The sequence below is a fragment of the Thermobia domestica genome, chromosome 14, assembly GCF_964235325.1.
Source record: "Thermobia domestica chromosome 14, izTheDome1.hap1.1, whole genome shotgun sequence".
Lineage (NCBI taxonomy): Eukaryota > Metazoa > Arthropoda > Insecta > Zygentoma > Lepismatidae > Thermobia > Thermobia domestica.
The window spans coordinates 84,714,903-84,740,991 of record NC_137467.1 but is presented as its reverse complement, the minus strand read 5'-3'; the positions used below and the strand labels follow the sequence as shown (position 1 = coordinate 84,740,991).

At 32.0% G+C, this 26,089-nt stretch overlaps 2 protein-coding genes across 8 annotated transcripts in view; one reads left to right on the top strand and one right to left on the bottom strand.

Moving 5' to 3' along the window:
- The window catches only part of LOC145670243 (synaptotagmin-10-like), a 354,389-nt gene extending 340,950 nt beyond the window's left edge, over positions 1–13,439 (top strand). The window contains exons 9-10 of the mRNA XM_081738645.1: positions 1,215–1,412; positions 9,977–13,439. Coding sequence (XP_081594771.1) covers positions 1,215–1,412; positions 9,977–9,980 — 202 coding nt within the window. The 3' untranslated portion in view covers positions 9,981–13,439. The remainder of the gene's footprint in view (positions 1–1,214; positions 1,413–9,976) is intronic.
- Positions 1–26,089, bottom strand: part of LOC145670244 (uncharacterized) — a 206,995-nt gene that overhangs the window by 95,745 nt on the left and 85,161 nt on the right. The window contains exons 2-3 of one of the 7 annotated variants that reach the window (XM_081738648.1): positions 22,022–22,112; positions 3,645–4,193 (exon numbers count right to left, since the gene is read on the bottom strand). The exons of 4 other annotated variants lie outside the window; for them this stretch is intronic. In XM_081738648.1, the coding sequence (XP_081594774.1) occupies positions 4,131–4,193; positions 22,022–22,112 (154 nt within the window). In that variant the 3' untranslated portion in view covers positions 3,645–4,130. Of the gene's footprint in view, positions 1–3,644; positions 4,194–22,021; positions 22,113–26,089 lie in introns of those variants that run through there. 2 more of the 7 variants (XM_081738649.1, XM_081738655.1) reach the window with 2 other exon arrangements.

The following is a 26,089-nucleotide window of genomic DNA, read 5'->3' as shown; positions in this document are numbered from 1 at the left end:
ATTATTTGCATTAGTCATGTCATAATCTCACACACACAAAAAAAGTGGAATAAAGTAACATGTAAAGGATCCTTTCATTCTCTCGGGATGAAAAAACCTGGCCTATGGTAGGACACTCTTAAAATTCGTACTTATTCTACTGTATATACGATCGTCTGATCAGTATCATTTAAACTAATAGATTTTAGATGGTATATTTTGTATAATATTCAGTATATTTAGGTACTGAAGTATGGATGCTCTTCAAATTTCAATATCTACAATACGTTTTTGTTTCTGTTGGTTGTACAAATTTTAAGAAAAATACAAATATGCTGTCAATTGTTGTTAGTGTCAAATTGATTATTTCCTAGGGCAAAAAAGATTTGGGCTAGCAGAGTATTTTCCTAAATCCTCTTAAAGTTATTTGACTACGCTAATTTATAAATTTTGATTCTTAAATTTCTATGGACCACGTTCTTTAATGCTTTCCCAATGGCCTTCGAACATATATTTACTAAGTCATAAATTCAAAAGTCCATGCTACTGGTTTTTTTTTTTTTTTTTTTTTTTTTTAAGAAATACACTGTTAAAGGTATGCATGCTCTTTAAAAATTGTGATCCATTATCTATCATTGTTTCCATCATCTTCTAAAAATGAGATAACAATTTTCTACTAGTGCGTCCTGCCATGTCCATGTAGAATTTAATATTCTGAAGATTATTTCAAATTAATTCGATCTTGTCCAAACTTCATATATTGGCAGATCTTGATAAAACTAGTAGTCGTCTGAAGTATGGTGTGCAATTGGTTCCTGAGTTATGGACAGTCAAATTTTTACGAAAGATCTCGTAATGCTATTTAGAACCAATAATAAAGTAAGAGACGAAAGTTAGTTTACACGCTATGTTACTTTGTAGATATGCTGTAGGTGCAGTACATAAATGTATATGTTGCCAAAATGTTACATGAAGGATGAAATATTTATTCAATAAAGAATATTTTATTCTCAATCTACAACCCTAACGTCATGTTTTCATCAAAATATTATTTCCAAGTAGGCACTATTGAAACCATAATATTTAGTAAATTATTATTCACAGATTTAGTACTAACAATAATAATGCATCAAATTAAAGCTGAATTTGTCGAATGTATTTTGATTTTTGGCAACACTGGATTATTTTGAAACAGAATTTTATAGTATTCTTATAAATATGTATTTTTCTTACAGAGTTGGTACGAACGAGTTAATGGGTTGTACTGCTATTGGCTCTCATTTCATTGGTATAGGACGTGATCATTGGCTGGAAATGTTGGATAATCCTAGGAAACCAGTAGCTCAGTGGTATCCACTTATGGAGACTGTTCCCGGCCAAATTCCAGGAGTCACCTCTCAGTTACCTGTAAGCCTTAGCTGTCTAAATCCAAGGTAAGAGCCCATGAATTTATAAAGTCTTGTTCCAATTGTATGTAACGTAGCCCAAACATATCAGCATGATGTTACTTTTGTACTATCACATTTTCCAACTGTCATGTGAGGTTTCTTTTTTGAAAACGACTTCCTTCAAATTGGTCTCTCTCTCGCCCTTAACAACCAGATTGTTTTTTTCTGATGTTACCGTCAATACTTCTCCCCATCTCTTCTTTGTTTCTGTTCTATCATTATTACGATTATTATACAGTAGTGCTCTTTTTTTCATAACATGGGCAAAAAATTACAGTCATATCATTTGTTTCTCTTCTTCAGATCGGCTCCTTTTTCCGTACTCCTTGTATGTTCATTCCTAATTGTGCCCGTCTTGGTTTTCAACTGTCCCCATTTCCCTAATTTTCATTCGTTTTAAAGTTTACGTGTTTGTAGATTTTGTTGTTATGCTATACATCACTGCTAGTAAAGTTCGCTTTAGGTCTAGTGCTTAGCGCGTGTGTCCTTGGTGTGGTCTCGAGTTCGAATTTGGTGGGAGAGTTCAAAACATTTATTTCAGAATCATTCACTTTCATTAATGACTCATCTCCTTTAGCCTGAAAGCATGCGCGTGGTACATTAAACTAAAAAAAAAAAAAATTCTTCATTGTCAGTATTATATTTATTTCTCTTCACGATACCTATAATTATTACTTTATCACAAAGAACTCCCTTCAATTCTTTTCTAATTTTTTCACTGCACTCATTTCTATTTTATTTCGTTACTCACTTAAAGTTAGATTTCTTATTAATGGAACAAATTTTTAGCGGTTTCGCTATTGGAAATACCACTAACTACAGACCGATTTCCTCAACATCGAGCAAAATATATTTTGTATAGTTATCTAGCATAAAATTTGACAGTTTATAAAATTCTAGAAGATAGAGGGCTGAAACAAGAAGGACAGATAGAACAAAATCTTGTAATATACAGATAGAACCAAATTAAAATACTTAGGCATTTTTTGCCAAATTTACATTGATATATGCTTGAGTCTATACACGAATTTGCTTTGAAACAAAAGTACAACATAAAATGTACTTCATGTTTCATTTCATTATGACATATCATCAAAGTGGAAACAGATAGGAAAGTAGAGATAGGAAAGATATTTAATTTGGGATCTCAGTTACGTGTTCTGTTCTAATGAGAGATTGAAACAACTATTATCGACTAAATAGCATGTGGAAAAGTCAAGCTGAAACCTATTTCAGACAGTGATCTACGTTCTCCGTGCGATCTTAAAATTGTACTATTTTGTTTTCAATATAAGGAATACAATTGCAGAGAAAAAACGAATGAAACAATTTTAATTTTTCCAGTACCTAGGTATTTAATACATGTACGAAAAGTACAGGGATATCGAAACTGTATATTACAAGAAGTATTCAATTTTCTCTCCCTTCGTATAAGGTACTACATCAAAGAATGGAATTCTGAGTTTCTTTTACTTAATTATAATATCCTTTTACATATCAAATGTTACAATAGAAGTATTCTGGTTTAAAAAGTTGTATATATATATATATATATATATATATATATATATATATATATGTATGTATGTATATGTATATATATATACGAGATATGTTGATCAGTTCCCAAATAAAATCATAGTTAACTGATAACTAAAGAGAACAGACTACTTATGCAAAACTGCCTCATCTCTTGACTAAATGCTCTAGACATGTATGATTCCGAAATATCCTTGAGTGGCGTGTAATGAATTCATATTGTATTACTATGCTTATTGAGACAAAATACGTAGAACCTCTAACGGTAACAAATATATTTTGTTTCTTGTTTCTATATGTGAAACAACATTATTTATTATGTTTATTTTCAATTAAATATTTTTTTTGCGAATAGTGTCCTATATTGCACGAAAGAAAGCAATTCTACGGATAAATGATATATATATATATATATATATATATATATATATATATATATATATATATATATATATATATATATATATATATAAGTAACAATTTAGTTACATTAAGCTATGAAACAGCATATCTGAAATAGCAAGAAATTCTCCAGATTCCCGAAACGAATATGTATTATGATGTCGCTTTTTCTGCACTCAATATAATCAGTAGTATTAGTAGTTTGTTTTTGTGAAACTATAGCTTTTCAAACAAATAGTAATAACAATTAGAGCAACCCACATTATGCTTTATTTTTGTTTAATTATGCTTTATTTTTTCCAAATTATGCTTTAGTTTGCTTTATTGTTAATTTCAATCATTGTTTTACATTAATCGTGTATAACGCTTAATATTTACTATACATTAAATATTCTAAATATCTTGATCTATTTATTCATATTTTATGCAACCAGTTTCTTTCATATTTAATGAACTTTCTACTTAATGCTCTGAAGAGATATTTTACTCCAGTCAGTTTTTTATCACTTGTGTGCACCTTAGAGGTGCATATATACAGAAAGGGAAAATAAAATATACCACCAAAAAGTACAGAAAGTGCTCAAGTACAAGAGGTACATATAACAATATAGTGTGGAGTTCTTGTGCACTTTTTGTACATTTCGAATCTACACTTCTCTGATTCGGCGGGCGGGGGGGGGTCGACTAACTATAAAATCTTTAAACGTTACTTCAACTTTTTCTCTCAGAACTCCGCAGTTACACTTAGAAAGAAACCATTGTTTATTCATTGTTGGCGGAAAGTTTTTTCTTCTTTTCCTTTCTTTCCCACATCAAAGGATTACACTGAAAAATTTACAGAAAAAAATAAGCTTTTCGTTGTTGCATTGTTATGTTCTAAAATATTTTGCATTGTAAATATTGTTTTTTTTTAAAAAAAAAAACATATTAATACAGTGTCTTAAACTTGTAGTTAAATAGAATTTTCCAAAAATTGTGCTATGTATTTTGAATTATGCTTTATGCTTTATTTTCTAAAATTATGCTTTATTATGCTTTTAAACTTCGTTTCTTCTGAACCCTTAGACAACCACAACCATGTTCTAGGTACCAACCATATGTGTAACTTGCTGTTATGCTTTTTATGCTTTTGGGTTGCTCTAGTAATAATTAAAGATGAATTTGCTTCAAGCTAAAGAAACATGTGTCATAGTACCGTGATAAGTGGAAAGGCTTAAAAGAAATTAGAACCGTACGAGCATACTATGAATTTAGAATTTATATCATGCAACTAAAGAAGACTGTTATGTTAACATCCTACTAATCTCCATGCTTATTTTGACTGAGGACAATACTTAATATTTGATTTCAAAAGTAACATACTTAAGAGTTATAGGGAAATATAAGAACGAAATATGAACTGAAGTAATATGTAATAAAGAATGAAAATAAAAGCAGCATATTCAATCCTTGGAAATATTTTGAAGGAAAAGAAACAAAATTGCAATGAGATGAATCCACAAAGAAAGTGACAAGAGAAATGCAAACGATGAAAACAATATAATAATTGAAACGTTCTTTACATATATTAAAGCAAAGAATTAAACAGATGAATAATCATAAGGATTTTGAAGCAGACTTACTTCCTGTACAACAACTTAAGACTGGTTTATACCTCTATAATCAAAAACTGCTTAACAATGCAGAGAAGTGGAAATATGCAAGGAAATACAGGCGTTTGTGATAACATTTGTATTTTCAAATATACGAATTCTTTATCGAGATATATTTCTATTCTAACCTGCAACAGGATTTTGTTCTTGGTAGATAAAGAAGTTAGAGTAATATAAATGTTAACAACTAATTGCTTTATCCAGCAACTTGCGTATGTATGCTATGTAGATGTGACTATGTAGATTTATATCAGGTTAATGCTGGAAAGTATAAACATCTTCTTGTTAATAATAATAAACACTCTGTCTTAAAATTTGTATTTTAACTACATCAATCATCCTACGTCACACACTTACAATCGATCTATCTTATAGGTTATTAAATCTTCAGATCTTAATCCAAAAATGTAGTATGACGGTATATGAAAATGGAGAGGAGACGTTCAAGTGAGTTACGACATGCTAAATTGAGTTATGTTTAAAAGAATGAGTTCCAAATCAACTTAACGCTGACATCATCACAGTAGTCTGAAAAAAAGTAACAGCTTTTCTCCACAATCTTCTTTCCAAAATGAGTAGTAGACCAATACTTGATCATCAGTTTCGTTTCTATGACACTTCTGTTTTCTTAATTTCGCAAACTTCTTTAAAATTCGATATAATTGCTAACGTTCTCATCCCCTACAACTTACCATTTTATTGATTGAATCCAAAGGTTGTTTTTTTGTATAATATTGTAAAGGAGTTATGGTTATTCACAGTGACTAGTGAGGCGTAAATAAACATTTTTGATTACTACAATATGGATGTCGGTTGTTATGATGCAGGGATCTACCTGTCGTTGATTCTACTTCACTTTCAGAGTATCTATAATGTATCTGATTATATCCTCCTCAAACCTGAAGGCGAATTTTGGGAGCTGGAGCTACCATTGACTATGAATTTATAGATCAACACTGATGCTAAGAAACCTCCCCAGGTCAGAATGGCATCCCACCTAACCTTGAACGACTTGTAGGCAACTTGAAAAATTAAAAAAAAAAATATTTGTAGGTGGCAGCACGTTGTCAATATGGCAGAACACTAGCTTGAAAAACGTTCTCGTCTAAGTCGAAGCAAGTTGCCAATTATAGATGTGTTGTATTTGTTAATTTCTTTTGAAAGACAAAGTATTACAAACATTTATTAGATGTTTGCTAGAAGTAAGTGACATCCAGGTGAGAGGTTTCTAAAGACCTGGGGAGGTTTCTTAGCATGAGTGTTGAGCAATGAATTCATAGCCTACGGTAGTTCCAGCTACCAAAATTCGCTTTCAGGTCTGAGGATAATAAGAGAGGTGTACATAAAGAAAAAGGGCCATAGTAAAAACGTACATATTAAGCTAAGAGAAAACCTCTTTAAATGTTCCGCACATTTTACTTCCTATCTGTCTTGTAATGTATGAGGTAATTTTTTGAAATGCTTCTCAATGAAAATATGTCCCGTCAAATATTATGATCCAAATGATTTTACCAATATCTCCCTTCTCTATTCTTTCTCGGAATACTAGATACATGTCACAAAGCCACAGTCTTTTACAATATCTTCATCGTAAGGAGTAAATGACCAGAACCTTATTTATTTTCCTTTCAACGAAAAGTAGTATTCTGTATGTTTCTGGATAGATTACTAAACGACTATTGTATTACAGAAATACCTTTTGTTTTGTAGAAATTTCAACGTCCGATAAACTAAAAAAAGATCAAAATATGAATTATATATTTGAAAAATATTGTCGATTTTTATCTCTTTGATTAGGGATACTAAAAATACCTTAATTAGTATAAAATAATGACGAAGAGCTTCTTGTAGCAAATAAAGAAAAGGCATTGTCAATCTATGTTCAGTACTCGGCCAAAGGCTTTGAAAGCTTGTGGAAATAAAATCTGGAGACAATTATTCACAAGAAAATCCATTACGTGTAGAACTGATGAGACATATTATTGTCAAATGTTTGTCATTTACTTCGTTAAAATTTATCTAATGCAAAATTTTGCAAAGCCGTAAAAGCTTTCCAAGTACAGTAACAGTTCGTGTAATTGAGAATTATAGATCAACTGACAGTCATGAAACAATGACTTCGTTGGACAATCCGATATATCGAATCGAGTGATGATGCGAATAATTTAAATAAACATCAAGTGTCAAATATTAGTTAGCAATTAATGATCACATTGAAGATCATGGATACCTTCGCACGGTGTTATTTGCTGATATTACTATAATGCAGCATTTGCTAAATACGACCTCCCACATGAAATTATACAGGTGTGAATACGGCAAATTAATGAATTTCGCACATCCACGACAGACGTTTCTCAAGTTTTTGGAAAACCAATATTGATATATTACTCTATATGTCCTAAATAACGAACTTTCAGTGTTATGTCATATGTCCCCACAAATAAAAATCCAAAGAATAGAGATGAGTTAAACTAGCTGGTCGCGAAACAACCACTACAAAACGATTATCGGGACGGGTTTATCAAAACTTCGTTTCAATAAGTTTGAACACGTTTAAGATAAAGAGGTGGAATGCTATCGTAGATAATCTACATTTGCATCCTTAGATCTAACTTCATCGTATAATAAATTCAGGAGTTGATGTGAAAGAAAGCTACATCATAAGTTTCATCATCATCATCATCATCACCATCATAGGTATTCTGCCTTTATTGGCAGGTCACTTGCCGCAGCTGAGAAGCTTCCATGCTCCACGGTCCTCCGCTAACTTCTCCGTCTTCGCGTATGATTTTTCTGTTTTTATATCATCCATTAATTGTAGTCTCCTTCGCCCCTTCCCTCTCTTTCCCGACACCATACCCTCTAGAACGTTCCTCATGATACAATCTCTTCTTAGGCAATGTCCCAACCAGTTTCTCTTCCTCTTCCTAATAATATCTAAAAGTGTTCTTTTCTCACCCACCATTTCTAACATTCTCTCATTCGTTTTGCGCTCGACCCAACTAATTCTTTCCATTCTTCTCCACACCCACATTTCGAAGGCTTCCAGTCGATTTTCATCACCTTTACGTAATGTCCACGTTTCCGCCCCATACAGTACAACACTCCACACGAAGCATTTTATGAGTCTTTTTCTCAACTCTTTCTTCAAGGTCCCACAAAACAGACTTTTCTTCCTCCTAAAGGCTTCTTTCGTCATTCTTATTCTTGCTTTTATTTCACGTTCGCACTTCATGTTATTACTATCATAAGTTTAGTGACTGTAAATTATCGCTCTTTAGTAGGGTTGCCATATTTCGAAAATGAAAATCCGAAACGCTACTAAATCACGAGAATCTTTGAAATGCTTAAAATGAAAAAAGTGTTATATACTAATGTACTTTCTTCCATTAGATAGGGTTGTTCAAGCATTACATAATCATACTTTTAGTCATTTTAGCAGATATTCTCCCCCCTAGTTAAGCAAACGTAAGCCGATGATTTATTTTCTCCCTCCGGTAAGCATTTTTTTTTAATTTCTCACTATCTGTTATGTTTCGTGGCTTTCAGAGTCTGTTTTAGCTCATTCAGGGTATGATGATGTTTCTCATTGTTGTCTGTTCTGTTTTATTAATTAAAACAATATATTTTTCTTCTTGAATGGTCAGCGGAAAATTACTAAAAATATCGGCCAGGGATTATTGATTAAAATATTTCAGAAGGAAGATGCATATTGAAACAGAGTTCTAAATATAACAATAAGATTGAGCAGTAAAACTTTTGACCTTGACTCAATGAAACAAATATTTCGTTCAATGTCAAGTAGTTAAATCGTGAACTTAGTTAAATCTGTTTTATTATTCAAGTTTTTTTTTTCAACTTTTGAATTACCATGCTCAGAAGTTGAAGAGAGTAATTATATACCTAATCCTGTGAAAAAAGGAATCTATAATATTTCGTTTCTTTCTTCTTTGCTGAAATCCGGGACATTTAAGAGTCCCGAGAAATATTTTTGGGACGCCGGGACGCAGATCTCCACTCCGTGACGGTCCCGGATTTTCCGGGACGAATGGCAACCCTGCTTTAAATGTGTATTCAGGCTCAGGTCTTACTGCAAAATATACTACTGAAGTTGTTGAGGCTTTGGATCTACTGACACGTTATGAAGCAAAACCAGTTTCACGTGCTAAAACTACAAGCATAGTTCATGGTCCTTCTAGATCATTTATTGATAGAAAATTACCAGTTTCTTTGGACATGTCAGTCACTGCACACGTTTTTGTATTTGGAATTTGTCTGTTTGTGAAAAATCTGTCAAGCATTTGTCTTTCAAGCATTTGTATTGTATTACCATACATTAAACTCATTTACCATATTTCAATCATGTTTTACTCAAACTTCCACTTTGAAAGAATAAGATATAGGAATTGTTTGCTACTTAAGCCAAGTGATTTCTACAATCGGGTAATGATGCCAATGTCAAGCAGATACTGTTTGACGAGCTGTACGTATAGAATATGAAATGCGTTGTACTAGTAGTAGATAAGAATCGTGTAATGAGAGATAAAAATCTATAGAAGAAACCTTGTATTATATCCAGCATAGACACTTCACCCAATACTACTTGAATTCAACTTAGAACCAATCACTGAAAAGGTTACAATATTTTGCTTTACAATGTTTGAGATAGATAAATGTAAAACAGAAAAGAAAGAGAGTGCAAGCAACTCCATCAAATAGCAAATACCACATTATTATTATGTGCGAAAAGAATACCAATTCTTTAAAATATTCTTGGGTTAAATACTAACAGCATTTTCCCGAAGATAGAACACTAGGTAATAGGGAAGTGACAGAAGATAATATTTTTCTCTTATTTGCTCTTAAGTAAAGGTACTTGACTCTAGTCTAAACTCTTCATATAATTTACAACCAGAAGAAAATAACTAATTGATTCTCTGTTCTGATTTTCAGGTGAAGGGACTATCCGATGAGTACAGGAAACAGCATGAAGCAACAGGTTTTGCTCAAGAACGTAATTTTTACTTGTTTTTATGAAACAAGAAATTAAGTCCGCGCCTCTATACGCTTCTTTCTAAAACTAAATTGTAAGCTATTGAAGTTTAGTTTTACTCTATTTAGTAGCTAATTGATGAAATGAAGTAGAAGTCATTTGGAAAGGCTGTGGTATACGTTTAATGATTGTAATATATTGATTATTAAAACGTACTGATGTTTAGTAATTCGCACTAATCTATACATACTCATTAAGAAGTAAGTCAAATTTAGTATGATGAATGCCATTATAATTATTATAATGAATTTTTAAAAAAACATATTTGAAATATATTAAAGTAAAAGTGAGGTGTTTTATTACTTAACACTTTCCATGCTAGAAACTAAAAAATGTATTTGCAGTATTTGGTTACTCTATTATGTGAACTCTAATTTGTTTACTGTATGTATTTGTTACCATAAATTAAGGGTATTAACCGGTATTTTGATATTATTTTCCTAATGTCTTATTCAAGAATGTCTTATCAATCAGTTGCTCCTAAAATTTTCGTTTCTATGATGTTTGAAAATCATAATAAAATATTTAAAGTTGTCAAAATCAAAATCACATTTTATATCGCGTCTTGAGAACACAAATGTCATATGTCCAGTTGCCTAAATTTTTCAGGAGACTGTTTCGAAGTCTCAAAATTTTGGCAAAAATCAGGATCGTGACTGAAATAGTTGAAAACTTGGGAGTAAGTTATACATGTTATTCGCTTTCAGATGCATGTTAACATATCAGGCTATCGTAGCAGGTACATGATATCGAAATAGCTGACGAAGTCAATACTGAGAAAAATTGAACATATGACATTTGTGCTCTCAAGACTCGATGTATTGGACATTGTGTAGCATAAGCTTACACAGACCCCTGGATTAAAACAGGGTCAAACCCTTTTCTCTAAGCAATTCCGCACAAAAAGAGTTAAAAGAGGTTGAACATTGTGTTGTTTTAAGAAGTGTTTTTGCAGAGTTTTTAGAGCACTTAAAGGCATTTGCTTCCGATACTGATGTAGGCTCGTTTAGTTTTCAAGTATATAATTCAGAAATCAAATATATAGCTTAAAGAAGTATTCTTTTTCGTTTAACTGAACATCTCGTAATAAAATTATAAATGAAAAAAATAAAACAGTATAAATCCTGCCTACCCAAAAGTCGAATGAACTTACATACAGAGACTAACAATTTTAACATGGCACGGAAAGTGTTACGAAAAAGTATTTTTGTTTAGAATCAAAGTATTTCGTATGAAACTTCAATCTACTATATGATATAAAAATATACATATGTCTACATAATCAAGATACCATCAAGAATCTATATATGCTGTATGTGATAAAATAATGTGTCATTCCATAATATGTTTTTGCATGCTTACATATCATGTGTATTGATGTGCGTATTGTCCTTGAAAATATGTACATACAATTTAATTGAAGTATACATTTTAATTGAGATATGTATTGATAATTGTTAATGCCGAGATATTTATTTTTAATAACTACGTCTCTGTAGATTAGTGTGTTTGTAAAATAGGTAGAAATGCATTTTTTAAAAATTTGTTTAAACTATTATATTTCTAAATGTTATTATTTGAAACTATGCTATATTGTTAACATTAATCAATTGACTGGTTTTAAAATAATTTATATATCTTCTTATAATTACAAAAGGTATTTCAAGCACAAATTTATCTTTAAATAATGTAAATAATTATGAAAAACACGTAAAGCACACACTAGACGTCTTTCAACTTCGGAAGTTGGGTATTTTTTCTCTTTTCTATCCTTTTTTTTTAAAGATCGCACAGCCTGATCTTAAAACATAAATATATTTTTCACACAGACGGTTATAGCTATAGAAATAGTTGAACATACATAATTCGTTAATATTACAATATAAACAAAAGTACGCAATCGAAGCGCGCTTGTCTTTCAAGATACGTGAGGTACTTAAATTTATTTCGTAATCAGCACAAGATGATTGAATAGTATCCTGAACCAAGTGACGTGCATTATAAGTTCTCAGCACATAATAAGCAAACGGAAAATGTAACACAAGTCAATTTATTTCTTTTATGGACGCCTGTGGCTGATATTGTAAGTGCAATGATATGTCTCGATATTTTCTTGACAGTACTGTTTGAATTTAATTTTTGCACTTTCAAGTATACGGATTTTCACGTTATAAAAGAGAAAATGAAAATAAGGTGTGTTTTAAATATCCATAACAAATGTTCAAAGTACAGAGAACACTTTCTAAGACTTTTAGTGTATCCAGAATTTTGAAATTAAAAAAGAAACTTGCTTCTACACACATATTATTCTACTTTATATCCGTTTTGTTTTTCCATTATATTCTTATGTTCCTAATATGACTACTTTTCTGTAATAAGTACTTTGTTGTCACAAGGTAAAATAATGATAGAAAATCATGAAAAAGTTACAAAATATATAATTCATGAATACATATATGGAATAAAATATAGATTCCAAAATCTAGATGGTGCTATTTCTCTGTTACAATATATAAAATGCAACCCAAATTGATTTTACATATGTCACAATTGGTTTTCTGAAAGAAGTATAGCATGTATCTATGTTGGAGACAGATAGAAAAAGAGTATCATAGCACAAATATTTTACAAGTAACTATGAGAAATATCAGTTAGTAGGTAGATGCTTTACTGACAGCGCAATAGAATCTCTACCGACTCTTGAAAGAGCTGCTTTAATATTTAGTCTATTATACTGTACTAGATTTATAGATTCGACTGTGCGAGATTGTACAATATATTTGAAACTCGATCTGTTGGTGTTTAACGACCCTTTTCAGCCCGAGGTAATTTGAGAAATGGATCTAAAGTTTAAATGGAATTGGTATCATAGTAATACTTTTAAATTTCAAAGCTGTCCCACCAGGAATCGAACCCGGGACCACTTATACCAAAGTCGAGCACGCTAGCATGTAGATCAGTGAAGGGAAACCATTAGAAACTCAGGTAAGGATATTACTTATCAGAGTGTGATCGGTCATTCTTTATTTTAAAAAAAAGAAAAAGAAATCTGTGAAATGTAGTTTCGTCCAAAGGAAATTGAATCCAAATATATCTTTCAAGTTTCACGTCATGGTAGTTGTATAGAATAGAAGGATTCAAGAATATTGTGAAGTTAATAATGAACACTCGGAATATTTCATTTTAAATTAAATTGAAATTATTTGTTCATAGTAAATTTGATTTACGATATTTGAATTTTGAATTAAAGTTTGCAGAAATACATTTTTATTAACTATTTTAAGGAATGGGATTCTATTATTATAACAAAGCGTCAGTAAACTGGACTTTTCATACCTATAATATTTTACATCTATATTAACGTATTTTTAATACCGAAATACATTAAGTAACACAAAGATTAGGTAAGTTAAAATGGCTTACATAAGGAGAAGAATTTAAAGAACTACACAATATGAAATACGTTTACACTTCATCTTACCAGTATTAAATAAATAATAGTAGTTAAATATTGCTACAGATGTTGATCTATTTTACTATTAAATATCGAAAAACGTTTTTCACTTTTCTAAACACAATTTTATAATTCTAGATTTTCTTCTTCTATAATGTAGTTAGAATCATCTTTAATGTCATACGTATGCTAAGATAATAAATAAATTCTTACCAGTGTGTCTTAGATTAAAGCTCTAACGATGATTTGATACACAGCGCATATATATATGTACCTCGTTTTCTAATACTAATATAATTTACACAGAAAAAAGTTTACTCACATTAATGGTTACATTTTTGTTTAGGTTTATAATGAAAATAAGTTTTCTTTGATTATTGAATTTTTTGTTAACTAAAAGTACCAGGAATTGCAGTATAATATTTAAATTCTAGGAAATATATTATTCTTACTTAATTTACTTCAAAGTAGAATCCTTGCCTATACGTATATTTCCGATATTGATGGTGCAAATAGTGGGAAAAGCAGTATAAGATTTCTGTAGGTTCTTCGTATTCGGCTTCTATTTGATTACATGCTTTCAATTTTTCAAAGATACATTCCCATAAGCCTCATTTTCGAAAGAGGAATAGACCAAAGTCATACAAAGAGAGACCTGGAAAGTATGGTGATTTAGCGTTGAAGGAGTGCTTCACTTTCACAAGTACTTCACGTTCGCATGATGTTCACATAAGTAGACTATGCTAATTGACGAAACATTGTCTAACATGAAACAATGATAACTTTGTATTTGGACTGGTGTTAATATTTGTTGAAACTCCGAACAAACTAAAAATTCTTCATCATATCAGTGTAGGTTCTACCTTCCTATTTATATTTTACATCTGTGTAGGCATTAAAAGAACGTTATTTTGATTGTTCATACTTAGTTGGATCCTTTCTGTCTGTAGAAACTACACTTGGTAAAATTGACCACATTGAAGCAATGTACTGTACAAATCAGAACACAGACAGTTAAATAATAGAAAAACAAGAGACATTTGTAATTTGATATGAAAAATACATGTGTAGGTTTAAGAACCAAAGAAAAACTGTTAACGATATTAGGCGATAAAAACATAATATTGAAGATACTTAAGAAAAAGGTAGCTAACTTTTTTTTTAAAAAAAAAAAAGAGAGATATTAGATTTTGAGAGACATACAGCAAATATGATGGAAGGAAATTAAGGGAGAAAAGGGTACCTACAATTGAGTAGCGATATTAAAACGGACAATTCCTAATACATTTGAAATCAACTGCATAGATGCTTCTAAATTTGCAGCAAAGTGTATATAGGGGGAAAAGCAGGTATTTTATATTCATATAAATGCGTACATTGTGTAGTAACAAATATTAACATCCATATGTTACTGAATGAGAGACAGATAGACATAAAGAAATTAGGAAATCAATAATTAAACTTTTTGTATAGATATCCAGAACAGATTGGCATAGATAACTATATTATAAAATATCTTGAGAATGCAATCTATAAAAAATTATAATGAAGCTAATTGTTAATCACGTTAATCTATATTGGTGAAACAGTTTACTATATTTCAGGGTATAATAGGCTAGAATACCTTTGAGTAGGTAAAGTAAATTAGTGTAGAGCAAGGCAAGCATAGATAAATATAGGCTAGTAGAATAATAATTAGTATATCTGAAGTTAGCTATAACTTAATACACTAAAGCACTGATGGACAATTTCTAACACATTGCGGGCTGAGACAAAAGAATCATACTTGGTACAATTTTTCATTATCCTTCCCTCCTGAGTCGATAGGTCGCTGAATTAAACTAAGCCATTCATTTCCTAAAGTTTTCTTCTATTCTGGGTCAATTAGGGGCTGAATAATCATCAACATTATATAGTAATATGAAATCAGTATTTTTTCTACAAATCGCCAAGATAGCATGAACTAGTAATACAAAACTGTTAAAAAAACATATTTTGATGGTTAAAAGTCAAGTGGCGATGCAGATTCATTATGTTACCCAGGTACGCACACACATTCTGTTGCGCAAGAAGTTAAAAAAGGAACATACCATATTCTTTTTCACTTTTACTCCCAGGCCGCCCTTAAGCCATCACTACAAATTATTTTGTAAGCACAAACTAATGTTTTTAAATATAATGTTTGATAATAATATGTTACTCACAGAAATTTTCAAATTTGTGCCTATCTATTCTACAGGGTTTTACAAAAATTTCTCAAAATGTTTTGGGAATAGATTACTCACATTAAAATAAGAAAAAAGTTCATGTGGACCTGTGGTCAGACGTCTACAGTTTCTTAGTCATAGGGTGCCAAAATATGAAAAATGAGCTTTAAAAGTCCATAGTTCCACTACTATAGAACGATCGTAGTCGAGTCAAGATATCACTGAGGAAGTAGTATGTTAACTATCCAAATATATATCTTTCAGAACTTCCTGTACTTGCAAATCATTTTAGAGAGGCTGTTTGGGAGTACTTGATCACTCTTCACCTACCTTTCTAAAAATTGGGGTGGAAATACTGAAATATTCTTAAACATGGATATTTGGATAGTTCGCATAGTAGTTCCTCAGTGATGTGACCCAACTACGGTGGGTTTCATAGTAGTGGAGCTACGAACCTTTTAAGTTCACTTGTTTCACGTTTCTGACACCATTTAACTCGGAAACTATCCATTTTTGAGCACAGGTCCATATGAGCATTCTTTCTTATTTTGATGTGAAGAATCTGTTCCCAAAATACTGTGACACATTTTTGTAACACCCTGTATATCAATGTAAAACCTCTTGCCAACTATAATTTATTACTATTGCTACAGCTAACTTCATCAATACCTTTCCCACAATTACACATCAATATATCATAGTTCATTTAACCTATATATTTATGTATAATTGCATTGTATAACCATCTCTGAAGTCAACGTAATTTGAAGTCGTAACATTATTCCATTTTTACACAAATTATATGTTAACATATGCATACAGAATATAACCTTGCCATCGCTTTCTTGTTATATTAATCGATGCTAACACATCCTTGAGCCCTCCCTATGGTTCTAGTGGCTAGTACACGTGATTTTGGTTCACATCGATCTTCAGTGGAAGAGCATTGAACACAATACTGCTTCTATGCTGAAAAATGATTTGAAACTTCAACAAACATTAAGTTTTCTTCACATCAAATTTTGCTCCAAATTATTTACTCTTCTTCTTCTTCTTCTTCTTCTTCTTCTTCTTCTTATTATTATTATTATTATTATTATTATTATTATTATTATTATTATTATTATTATTATTATTATTATTATTATTATTTTACATTCTCCCCAAACATCAAAGGCACTACAACAAATGTTTGTTACAAAGTTCATTTATGGACTAAAATGGAACTGAATGTGTTTGATACTTTCGCTCATTTCTCAATCTCACTAGTTCTTACCGTTAGCAATAAAGATTCACTGACAAGGATTGTTTAAAGGTAGCTAAGGTTTAAATAAAATACATTTCTCTTTGAATGTAAAAGATATTTTACATTTACACAATTAGTCACTTGGCGTTAAAATGAGAAGCATGACTAATAGAATTAAAATGAGAACCATTAACCAAAATTTTAACTAAATGCTTTAATCAGAAAATTGGTACTCGCAAAGATAATGAATTGAATTCGTTTCAACACTGAAATACAAATCAGGAAAAGTACTTTTTTATATACTTTGAACAGAAACGTTTGTAACCAAGAAGTTTTGAATATTATTTATAAGTAAACGTTTTTTCTGTGTAATTATTTATATATTTAAACATAATGTATATATGTACCATATATATTTTATTAAGTAGATAATATGAGCACATTGTCATATAACATGCATGTAACTTGAAAATTTCAGTGATAATTACTTTCACAAAATTCATTTAAAAATGGTGTGTTATATTTCTGCATATACTATTGGCGTGCAAATGGTTATTACAATGTATAATATCTCATGTTCTAAATTTCTATGTATTATTGCCTATAATATGTATTTTAAAAGCATATCGTGATTTGTGAAACAATGCTACAATATTGCAAATACAAAAAATTAAAAACTAATTTGTTTTCCTTGGTATATAGTAGACTGTATATGTTAAATATAAAACATAAATAGATATTCTGTATATTTAAGCTAATTCTCAAAATTAGATATCTTTATAATTTTGTAATGTTCCTCGCGTGTTAGTGAACTCCTATTGTTGATTCCATTCTTTTATCCATACTAGTGAACACCAGCTTGCTGTGTTTTCTTCTTCAAAAATTTATTTTATTAGTTCATGATATGTAAAAAATAAATAAAGAAAAAGTTGTAAGATATGTTTAGTACAGTGAATTGATAAATACTTATATTAAGAAGTTGTCAAACAAATATGTTTAAAATATTTTAAATACAATTTTCTTCATGTTTTTACTGAATTGTGTACTGTTTCAATGGACAAATAAATATTGTATTTTCTAATTCTAGTTTTCAAATTCAGTAAAATATTTCCTAACTAGTAGTAAGAATATATCGATGCACTTGTTATCATAAAATACATTACAAAGTGGATAGTATTACAGATATTACTCTTTTGATTTTTAAAAGTGTTCAGGAAACGAGATCATATACTAAGTACAAAAAGTAGAAGAGGGAACCTACCTGATAGTGCATCATTTTTTATCAATAACTTCATGTGGAATAAGAATCATGTGACATATTAAGTAAGAGTGAAAATTTTGGTAACTACTCCGGGATGAAGTTATTTTTATTTATGCTCTGAATTGAGTAGTTTGCCATAAAGAGTATTTTATCTGCCCAGACTTCTGACTACACTATACTTTGTCACTAACAGCTTTGAAAAGATTAGCACAGAATATATTGAATCACATTATGGACGTGATTTACAATGTTACTTCACTATGTAGTAATGAATTGTTACTGAACAAACTATTGCTTTCAGACATCGGATTGGCAGTCATGTGTTCCATAACCCATTGTGCGAGATGAAAGTTTGTCTTGTCCATCCTCATTCATATGCTCTTACAAGTAAATCATTTGCAATTGCCATGTTAGGGTCAAGTTGCCATATCATCAATTTCCAGTTCATATTTGCAAACAAAATAGATTTACATTCCGTTTCGGGGTTGTTTGTGTGTTCGTGCTTACGAATAATGTTGCCGTGAGTTTGCTCGTCCTTTATTGATTTTGTTTTCTTCAAGTTCTGCAAATGCTTGTAAACTTTTCAGTGTGATTAATTAACGTACTACCACCTTAGTGATTTCAGCTATTACCCATGAGTACTCATCCGCTTGTATGAAAACATGAAGCTCTGAATTAAATAAAATGATCCATTAAAAGTTGATTACCAGCCTATTCAAAATTTTTTCCAGTGAATAAATTCATGCTAAAAGAAACTTCACATCGCTGTTTAATTAAAACACTCTTCTTAATGGATATATATAATGTTAATGAACTATACCGACAAACTTTAAGAGGTGATTCCTTACATCAAGAAAAAAAAAGATAAAAGGTTCATATGGACCTGTGGGTAAAAGTGCATAGTTTCAGAGCTAAGTCTGTCCAAAATCGCGAACAAGCCAAATTTCAACAGGCTCTATTTCGAATTCGAGAGACTGTGGATGGTGGTCCTTATCAGCGTAAAGAAATTCACGCATACGCAATCCAAAAATGCATATTTCATTAATGTTCAATGGGTGTACAGAGTATTATATACAGGGTGAAATTGCCAGACATGCCATCAACTGAATGTTGAAATATGCTCTGACTTTATGATTGGTCCAAAGTAGGCAAACAATAAGCTTTGATAGCAGTGAACATGGGATCCTTTGGCGCGATGTCGGAAGTGTTAAGGATCATCAGAAGCACGATCTCTCGTACTCGGGAAACGCATTATGCAATGTTTTCGTTCACGCTTATAATGAAGAAAACGTGAAATATACTATGACGAAATACATCGCATCACATGTTATTCCGAATACAAAAAAAAAGAAAAAAGAAAGAAAGAAAGTAAGAAAGAAAAGATATTAAGCTGCCGGTTCCTAACACTTCCGACTTCCCTCCGAAGCACTGAATGTCCATTGTAGTCAAGGCTTACCTCCTGCCTACTTTGGACCCTCCTTGAAATCAGGGTATATCTGAAAACTCTATTGAGAGCTATGTGATAATTACACCTTGTAGGGAATGCCCTGTACACTTATTGAAAATTGACGAAATATGCACTTTTGGATTCTGTATGCGTGGCTTCCTTTACGCTCATAAGGACTACGATCCACAGTTTCTGGAATTCGAAACGACCTGTTGAAATTTGGCTTTTTCACAATTTTGGACAGCCCTAGCTCTGAAACTATGCACTTTTCGCCATAGGTCCATTTGAACTTTTTCTTTTATTTTGATGTGAGGAATCACCTCTTACATTTTGTCGGTATAGTTCATTAACACCCTGTATATATAATGGATATAAATTCGTTACTAAACTGTTCATTATCTCTTTCTACTCAACCATGTTATTATTACACGCATGCACAATAAATACCTTAAACTTTCCAAACTGAAGATGGAAAAAGGAAGGAGAAAACAACACTAGCCTCCTCCAAAATTTATAGTCCGCGCCATAGCCCATGTTGGTCCATGCGTAGAAGCTCAACTCAGAAATTTTTGCTGGGAGGGCTACAAGGTTTGGTGTGGGGTGTTCAATAGCACAAGCTAATATGTCTATGTAGTATTGAATGGGTATTATTCTACACCCGAAAAACGATACGCAACTGTAAAATACTTCTACCTATATTTTGAGGGGAAAAAATGATAGAGTTAGACTGTTTTTATAAGAGTAAGAGTACAGATGATGTGTAAGATCAAATGTTCGTATTACATCAATCATTTTCCTGTTAAACTATTATAGTTTTATTGAGAAAGTGTTCAAATGTATGTTGAGTTAGGAAGTTTTTTGGGAGGGGTAGTCCGGACCTGGTGGATCCCCGTGGGTACGCCCCTGCCCATGTGCAAATACTATACCTAACTTTGTGACATAATTCTGTCGCCTGTTAAGCCTCACAGTTGTACATTTTATAAACTTACTTCATATTTGCTGTTTCGAAAGAACAAACTTACATCGACATTTTTCCTCAATCATGTTATTTCCTATCCAATAACAACTGTGCATGCAATGTTGAGTGGCGCCTTCCTGTTAATAAGAAACTTACTCATGTTTCGTTTTGTAGATACATAAAATGAAAAGAGTTTCGCGCTATTTAGAACAACAAAGTTTTTTATCAACTTTTATTGACTACGTGATATATTAAATGGTCAAAAATTTCCCTCATTGCTACATAATTTGATTGACGTATGCAATAACACCAATTACAATATTATTTAATACTAATATACTCTGCATTGTTTTGCTTACAAAATACAGCCTAATCTTTAATCGACACACTTGCAAAAGGCAATATGTGGAATCGTTAAAAGACAGCGAAAATATATTTTCATAAGGAGAACGAGAAAACATATGTTAGTGGAATATTATGCTTTGTAATACATTGATCGTATTGACGTTTAGGATACTATGTCCTTTCTAACCGACTTCGAGAAAGGAGGATATTGTCAGTTCGGTTCAATTCGATGTTGACTAACCCCACCTCGCCTAACGACGCGAGATGGACTTTCTGTCAGATGCACTATCAACATACAGAAGCACTACACAACAAAATAGCACACTAATGCGTGTGCCAAAATGAGTCACCCTACATAAAATGGTACACCCCTAACAAAAAGTTATCCTATATGAACGTTAGACGACATGGTAAAAACTTGAATTGATACTTTCACTCATTAGTCTCTCTGAAGCTTTCTGATACATTTTATCTCATGCACACCACTTCCTTTTTTGCTTGACATCAATCAAAGCTACTAACATGTTGTTCACGTCAATTCGCTCAAAGCTTGTCCTTGTAAACTCGGGATAAAAGAAAACGTAGTTAGTAAGTATCTGCTAAATTTCCTATTCCGTTTCTAATGCCATCTAAGAGTGTCTCGTTTCAAAAAGATAAAACTGTCTCATCTTGAAGATTTCTTTTGGGCTTCGTTTTCGAGAGAGATATGCTCTGTCTTTCCTAGTAGAATATTTTAAAGTTAAAATTTTCCTTATGACTACTGTAAATCCCCTATGCAAGGGACTTAACTACGATACGAATGGGATTACCGGTATATGTGCGGATCCCATATAAAGTTGTTAATCCACATTCCGTTCCATTTTATACACCTTCCATATGCAAGCAAGGACGTTAAGCTCTGAAATACAAATTAATAATAATAATAATAATAATAATAATAATAATAATAATAATAATAATAATAATAATAATAATAATAATAATAATAATAATAAAGATCAAATAAAATGTGAAGCGTATTTCCTACCCTCTTCATGGGTGATGGCGGCGCTAGTCTTCCTCTTCGGTTACTTGTCCCATCGCTGATAACATCTATCATCTGTTTACTTGAAGTAGTACTAGAAGTAGTAAACAAAGAGGTAGCTTTGCTTTCAAATATGAAGCACGTGTGGCATATAACACCGTAGGCCAATTTGAAAAGACTACATGCATTTTATACATTTTTCGATCGTAAAAATGTAATCAAGTAAGTCTGTAAAACTTAATATCACACTCAGCAAAGGCTATTTGAAAATATGTAAAAATAATAATAATAATAATAATAATAATAATAATAATAATAATAATAATAATAATAATAATAATAATAATAATAATAACATTATTACGTAACAGTTTCGAAACAATAGCTGTGTCTTCATCAGACTTCCAGAGAAGGAGTGGAAGTTTGATGAAGACACAGTTATTGTGTAGAAACTGTTACGTGATAGTGTTTTTTGCATATTATCACATAGCCTTGCTCAGTGTGTTATCGTGTATTAGTACAAAATGGAAAAAAGGCCTGATAGAATAGCTGTAAAACTTATGTGGGATGAAGTATCACTGAGTTCAAACAGCATTTTGTTATAACTTTTTGATACTATGCACTCAAAATCACTTAACATGAAACTATATTAGAAATAGTCAAGACGGTTTACATTCATGTCTAAAATTATTGTCGCATGTCTATAAATTTGTTGTTGTAGGAATATAATTTGATAACGAATTCGCCCGGTATTTCTTATAATGTTAGTATCTGTATAATCGACAAAGACATGTATGTGGAAAATTTCATGTCAAAAGAGCAGTAAATAAGAACAATAAAACGAAAATAAAACTTTCTTGTCCATTTAGTAACATTTTGGTTTACTCACTCTAATTTTCGTATTTATAATTCTTTTCCTATGAAATTCATCAAAAATATATATTTCCCGATTATACACATAGTATCAGTATTAAAAGTACCCTGCAAAATCATTATCAAATTATATTCTTACAAGAAGACAGTTATATATATGCGACAATCATTTTGTATATCAGTGTACATTGATTAAGAAATATCACCCCGGGAACCAAAGAAATGAATATTCGAGCTCAAGTTGTGGACATCATTAATCAATTATTAAATTCTACAGTAATGATACGGAAGTGATATTTCAGCTGCTTCTGAGTCATCGAGTCTCTCGGGCAACAGAGCAAGACGTTGTGTCCCTTGAAATGTTGAAGTTTATATTGGCTCAAAGAAAAGTGTTTGCTTGTAGTCTTGTTCCCTTCTACTTAGCGACGCAACTAGGATATTGTCGCCCGGGACAAGAACTCACCTTATCGCTCCCCTACCCGCTGGGCAACCAAACCAAAACGCTCCCCAACTACACCTGAATCAAGCTGTTGTCTCGAGTATTATACTAGGGCATTACATATCTTAAATCGATGTAAGTTAAATAAAAACACGAAAAGCTGGAAGTAAAATTTAACTTTGCGGGCTCTATTGGCTGCAAAAATTTTTACAACCTTTTCAAAAGAAAGCCTTGAAGCTAACTTATGCTCTATGGATATGATCCTAAGGTTGGAGACTCGTTGCTGTCCTGTTACGTTTCTAAGGTATATTTTTTAATAATCTTTAGTTTGATAAAGCTCCTTTCCTTGCCTTATAGTGAAAATAAATATTCGCCCACTTTTGCGCCACCACCAATATTTTCGCTCTACTAGTTACGTCACTGCTTTTACCTTTTATTAGTTCAGTTAACTTCGCTCGGCAATATGAGAATTATTGAAAAGAAAAGACGGACATATATCCATAAATTCATTTATTGACATCTATATCAATTGAAATCTAGAAACTTGATTATTTCACTATCACCATCTTCTCTCTTACGTACTCGTCTTCGACATGGACGACCCGGATTCGAATCCCAGCATGAGTTCATGTGGTTCGATTCTGACCTTAAGTTGTAGATTCACGTCGCACACAGTTTCATTGCTGAAAAGGACACTGAACTCTAATCATCAACTCCAGAAGCAACTGGCCACTCCTTGTCCCCCGATAAGGACGGCCTTCAAGCAATTTCGCCGATCCCAAGAGGTTCATCCAATACATAGCTGAAGTAGCACTCTTATTGGTCACGTACGGATGGCGTCACAAAGATTCAAGTTCAACCTGCTACTATGTTTGTTGCTTTCGTTTCTCTGTTTTGTGTGTGCGTCGAACGCGTGTTTAAAAACAGAGAGAGATTATTAATATTATTACTTGTGAAATTAGTCCGGGAGCAAGTAGTATAAAATCACACTTCCGTGCGATTTTAATGATACAATTGTGAGACTTTTTTTTTTTTTTTTTTGGTATGCATTAGCTATGACAAATTTAGATGTTGCCAAGCGAAAAAAATGCTACCATACAAAATGGCGGCTGAGCTATTCGTAAAAGTATTGGTATCTCAGTTCATTTTCATCCCATTTGGATGATCTTTCTTGTAAACTGCAAATATACATTGGAGTAATATTTTTGGTTATTACACTTATTGCGCTATCTGTAGTACTTTTCAAGTTTTAAAAGAAAAACATTATTTTTACCTCTAAAATTCCCTATCTGCGTTGTGTCAATGTATCTTGGTCACTCTATTTTTAAAATTACACATATGTTTTAGAATATATTTACTGTCACTAGGCTCTACATTTCAATGTAAATAAAGTATTTTTTTTTTCTATTTTTAAAGGGTGCAGAGTGCATGTTTATAAAGCAATGATCTCTAATGTAAGAAATACAAAGAAAACCCATAAAAATGATACAATGTAAAATGATAGAATGATTATTTTAGCAAATATACTGCACTGCTCACATACAGCATAATTTGAGATACATTACTGAGAGAAGCTAAAACTTCTCTCCATCAGTCTAATCATTTGATGAATGTTCAGCGCATTTACTATTCTCACAAATGTAAATGTCATCGTCTCCACATATACACAAATCAGTGCACGGAAGCATGAGTTGCCGATACCAGATCAATTTAGTCAAACATTGACTTTTATGACACGAACATTTCACTAGTTCAAGTACAGTAGATGGAATAGGGGGAACTGTAGTCATCAGAGAAACGAAAACACCATTCTGAATATTCCAGCCATAACCGGTGTCAACTGAAGGAAGTTTAGGATTTGCCACACCATACATTGATAACATACTCATAGAAGAGCTGGCAGTGTTGGAGGCATTTTCTCGGATTCCAAACACTTTTCCTGAAAAATAATCCATCGTGTGTCACTAACAGTTGAATTCTTGGCATTAAGGATGCACACCATACACACAAACTTTTCCAAGGCACTGAAAATGGATTGGGATGGTTTATGTTCCAGTTCCATCTCCGTAAAAGCACTGAAACATGTGGAGTCGCATGTTTGGAAAGTTTCCCGGTAAGAGATTTTGCCTTTTCCCCGCCAGTTGAACAAACCACCAGTTGTACAGTTCGCGGCATAGAAATTGTTACAAAAATTCTAAGTCCAAATTAATAATAAACTCTTGCCCCGTTTTCTTATGCATCCAGAAATACATGTCTCAATCGATTAGTTGCTTCTAGTACGATCCAACTCCAACTCCTCTCCTCCTCCACCTCCCCTTTCCTAGAACTTTCCGAATACAAAATCGTATGTTCCCTCCTTAATACTTCATAATAAATCCTGTTTTCAACATCTCAAACGTTGAAAGAATCAAGGAGAGAGAGAGAGAATGCATGTTCATGACTATGTTTCTACCGTACGTGCCTTTGGTGTGGGAGATTCGAGTTAGATTCCCGGTAGAAGTTGAGCTCATGAAGTTTGCATTCCGTATGAAGCTGTAGGTCCACATCTCACCCTCTGGGCTGTAAGGAACACTAAACTCAGAATAAACCAACCCAAAAAGAGAAAACTTTATAACAGTACTGTGTTTCTTGATGTTTATTTTCGTTCTTTGCGAAGTCATGCAACAAGGAGACTGCTCTCGGGATCTGGATAAATACAAGAAAATATTTCTTGTGCATGAAAATCAGAACATAATCATTTCATATTAATAGAAATTTAA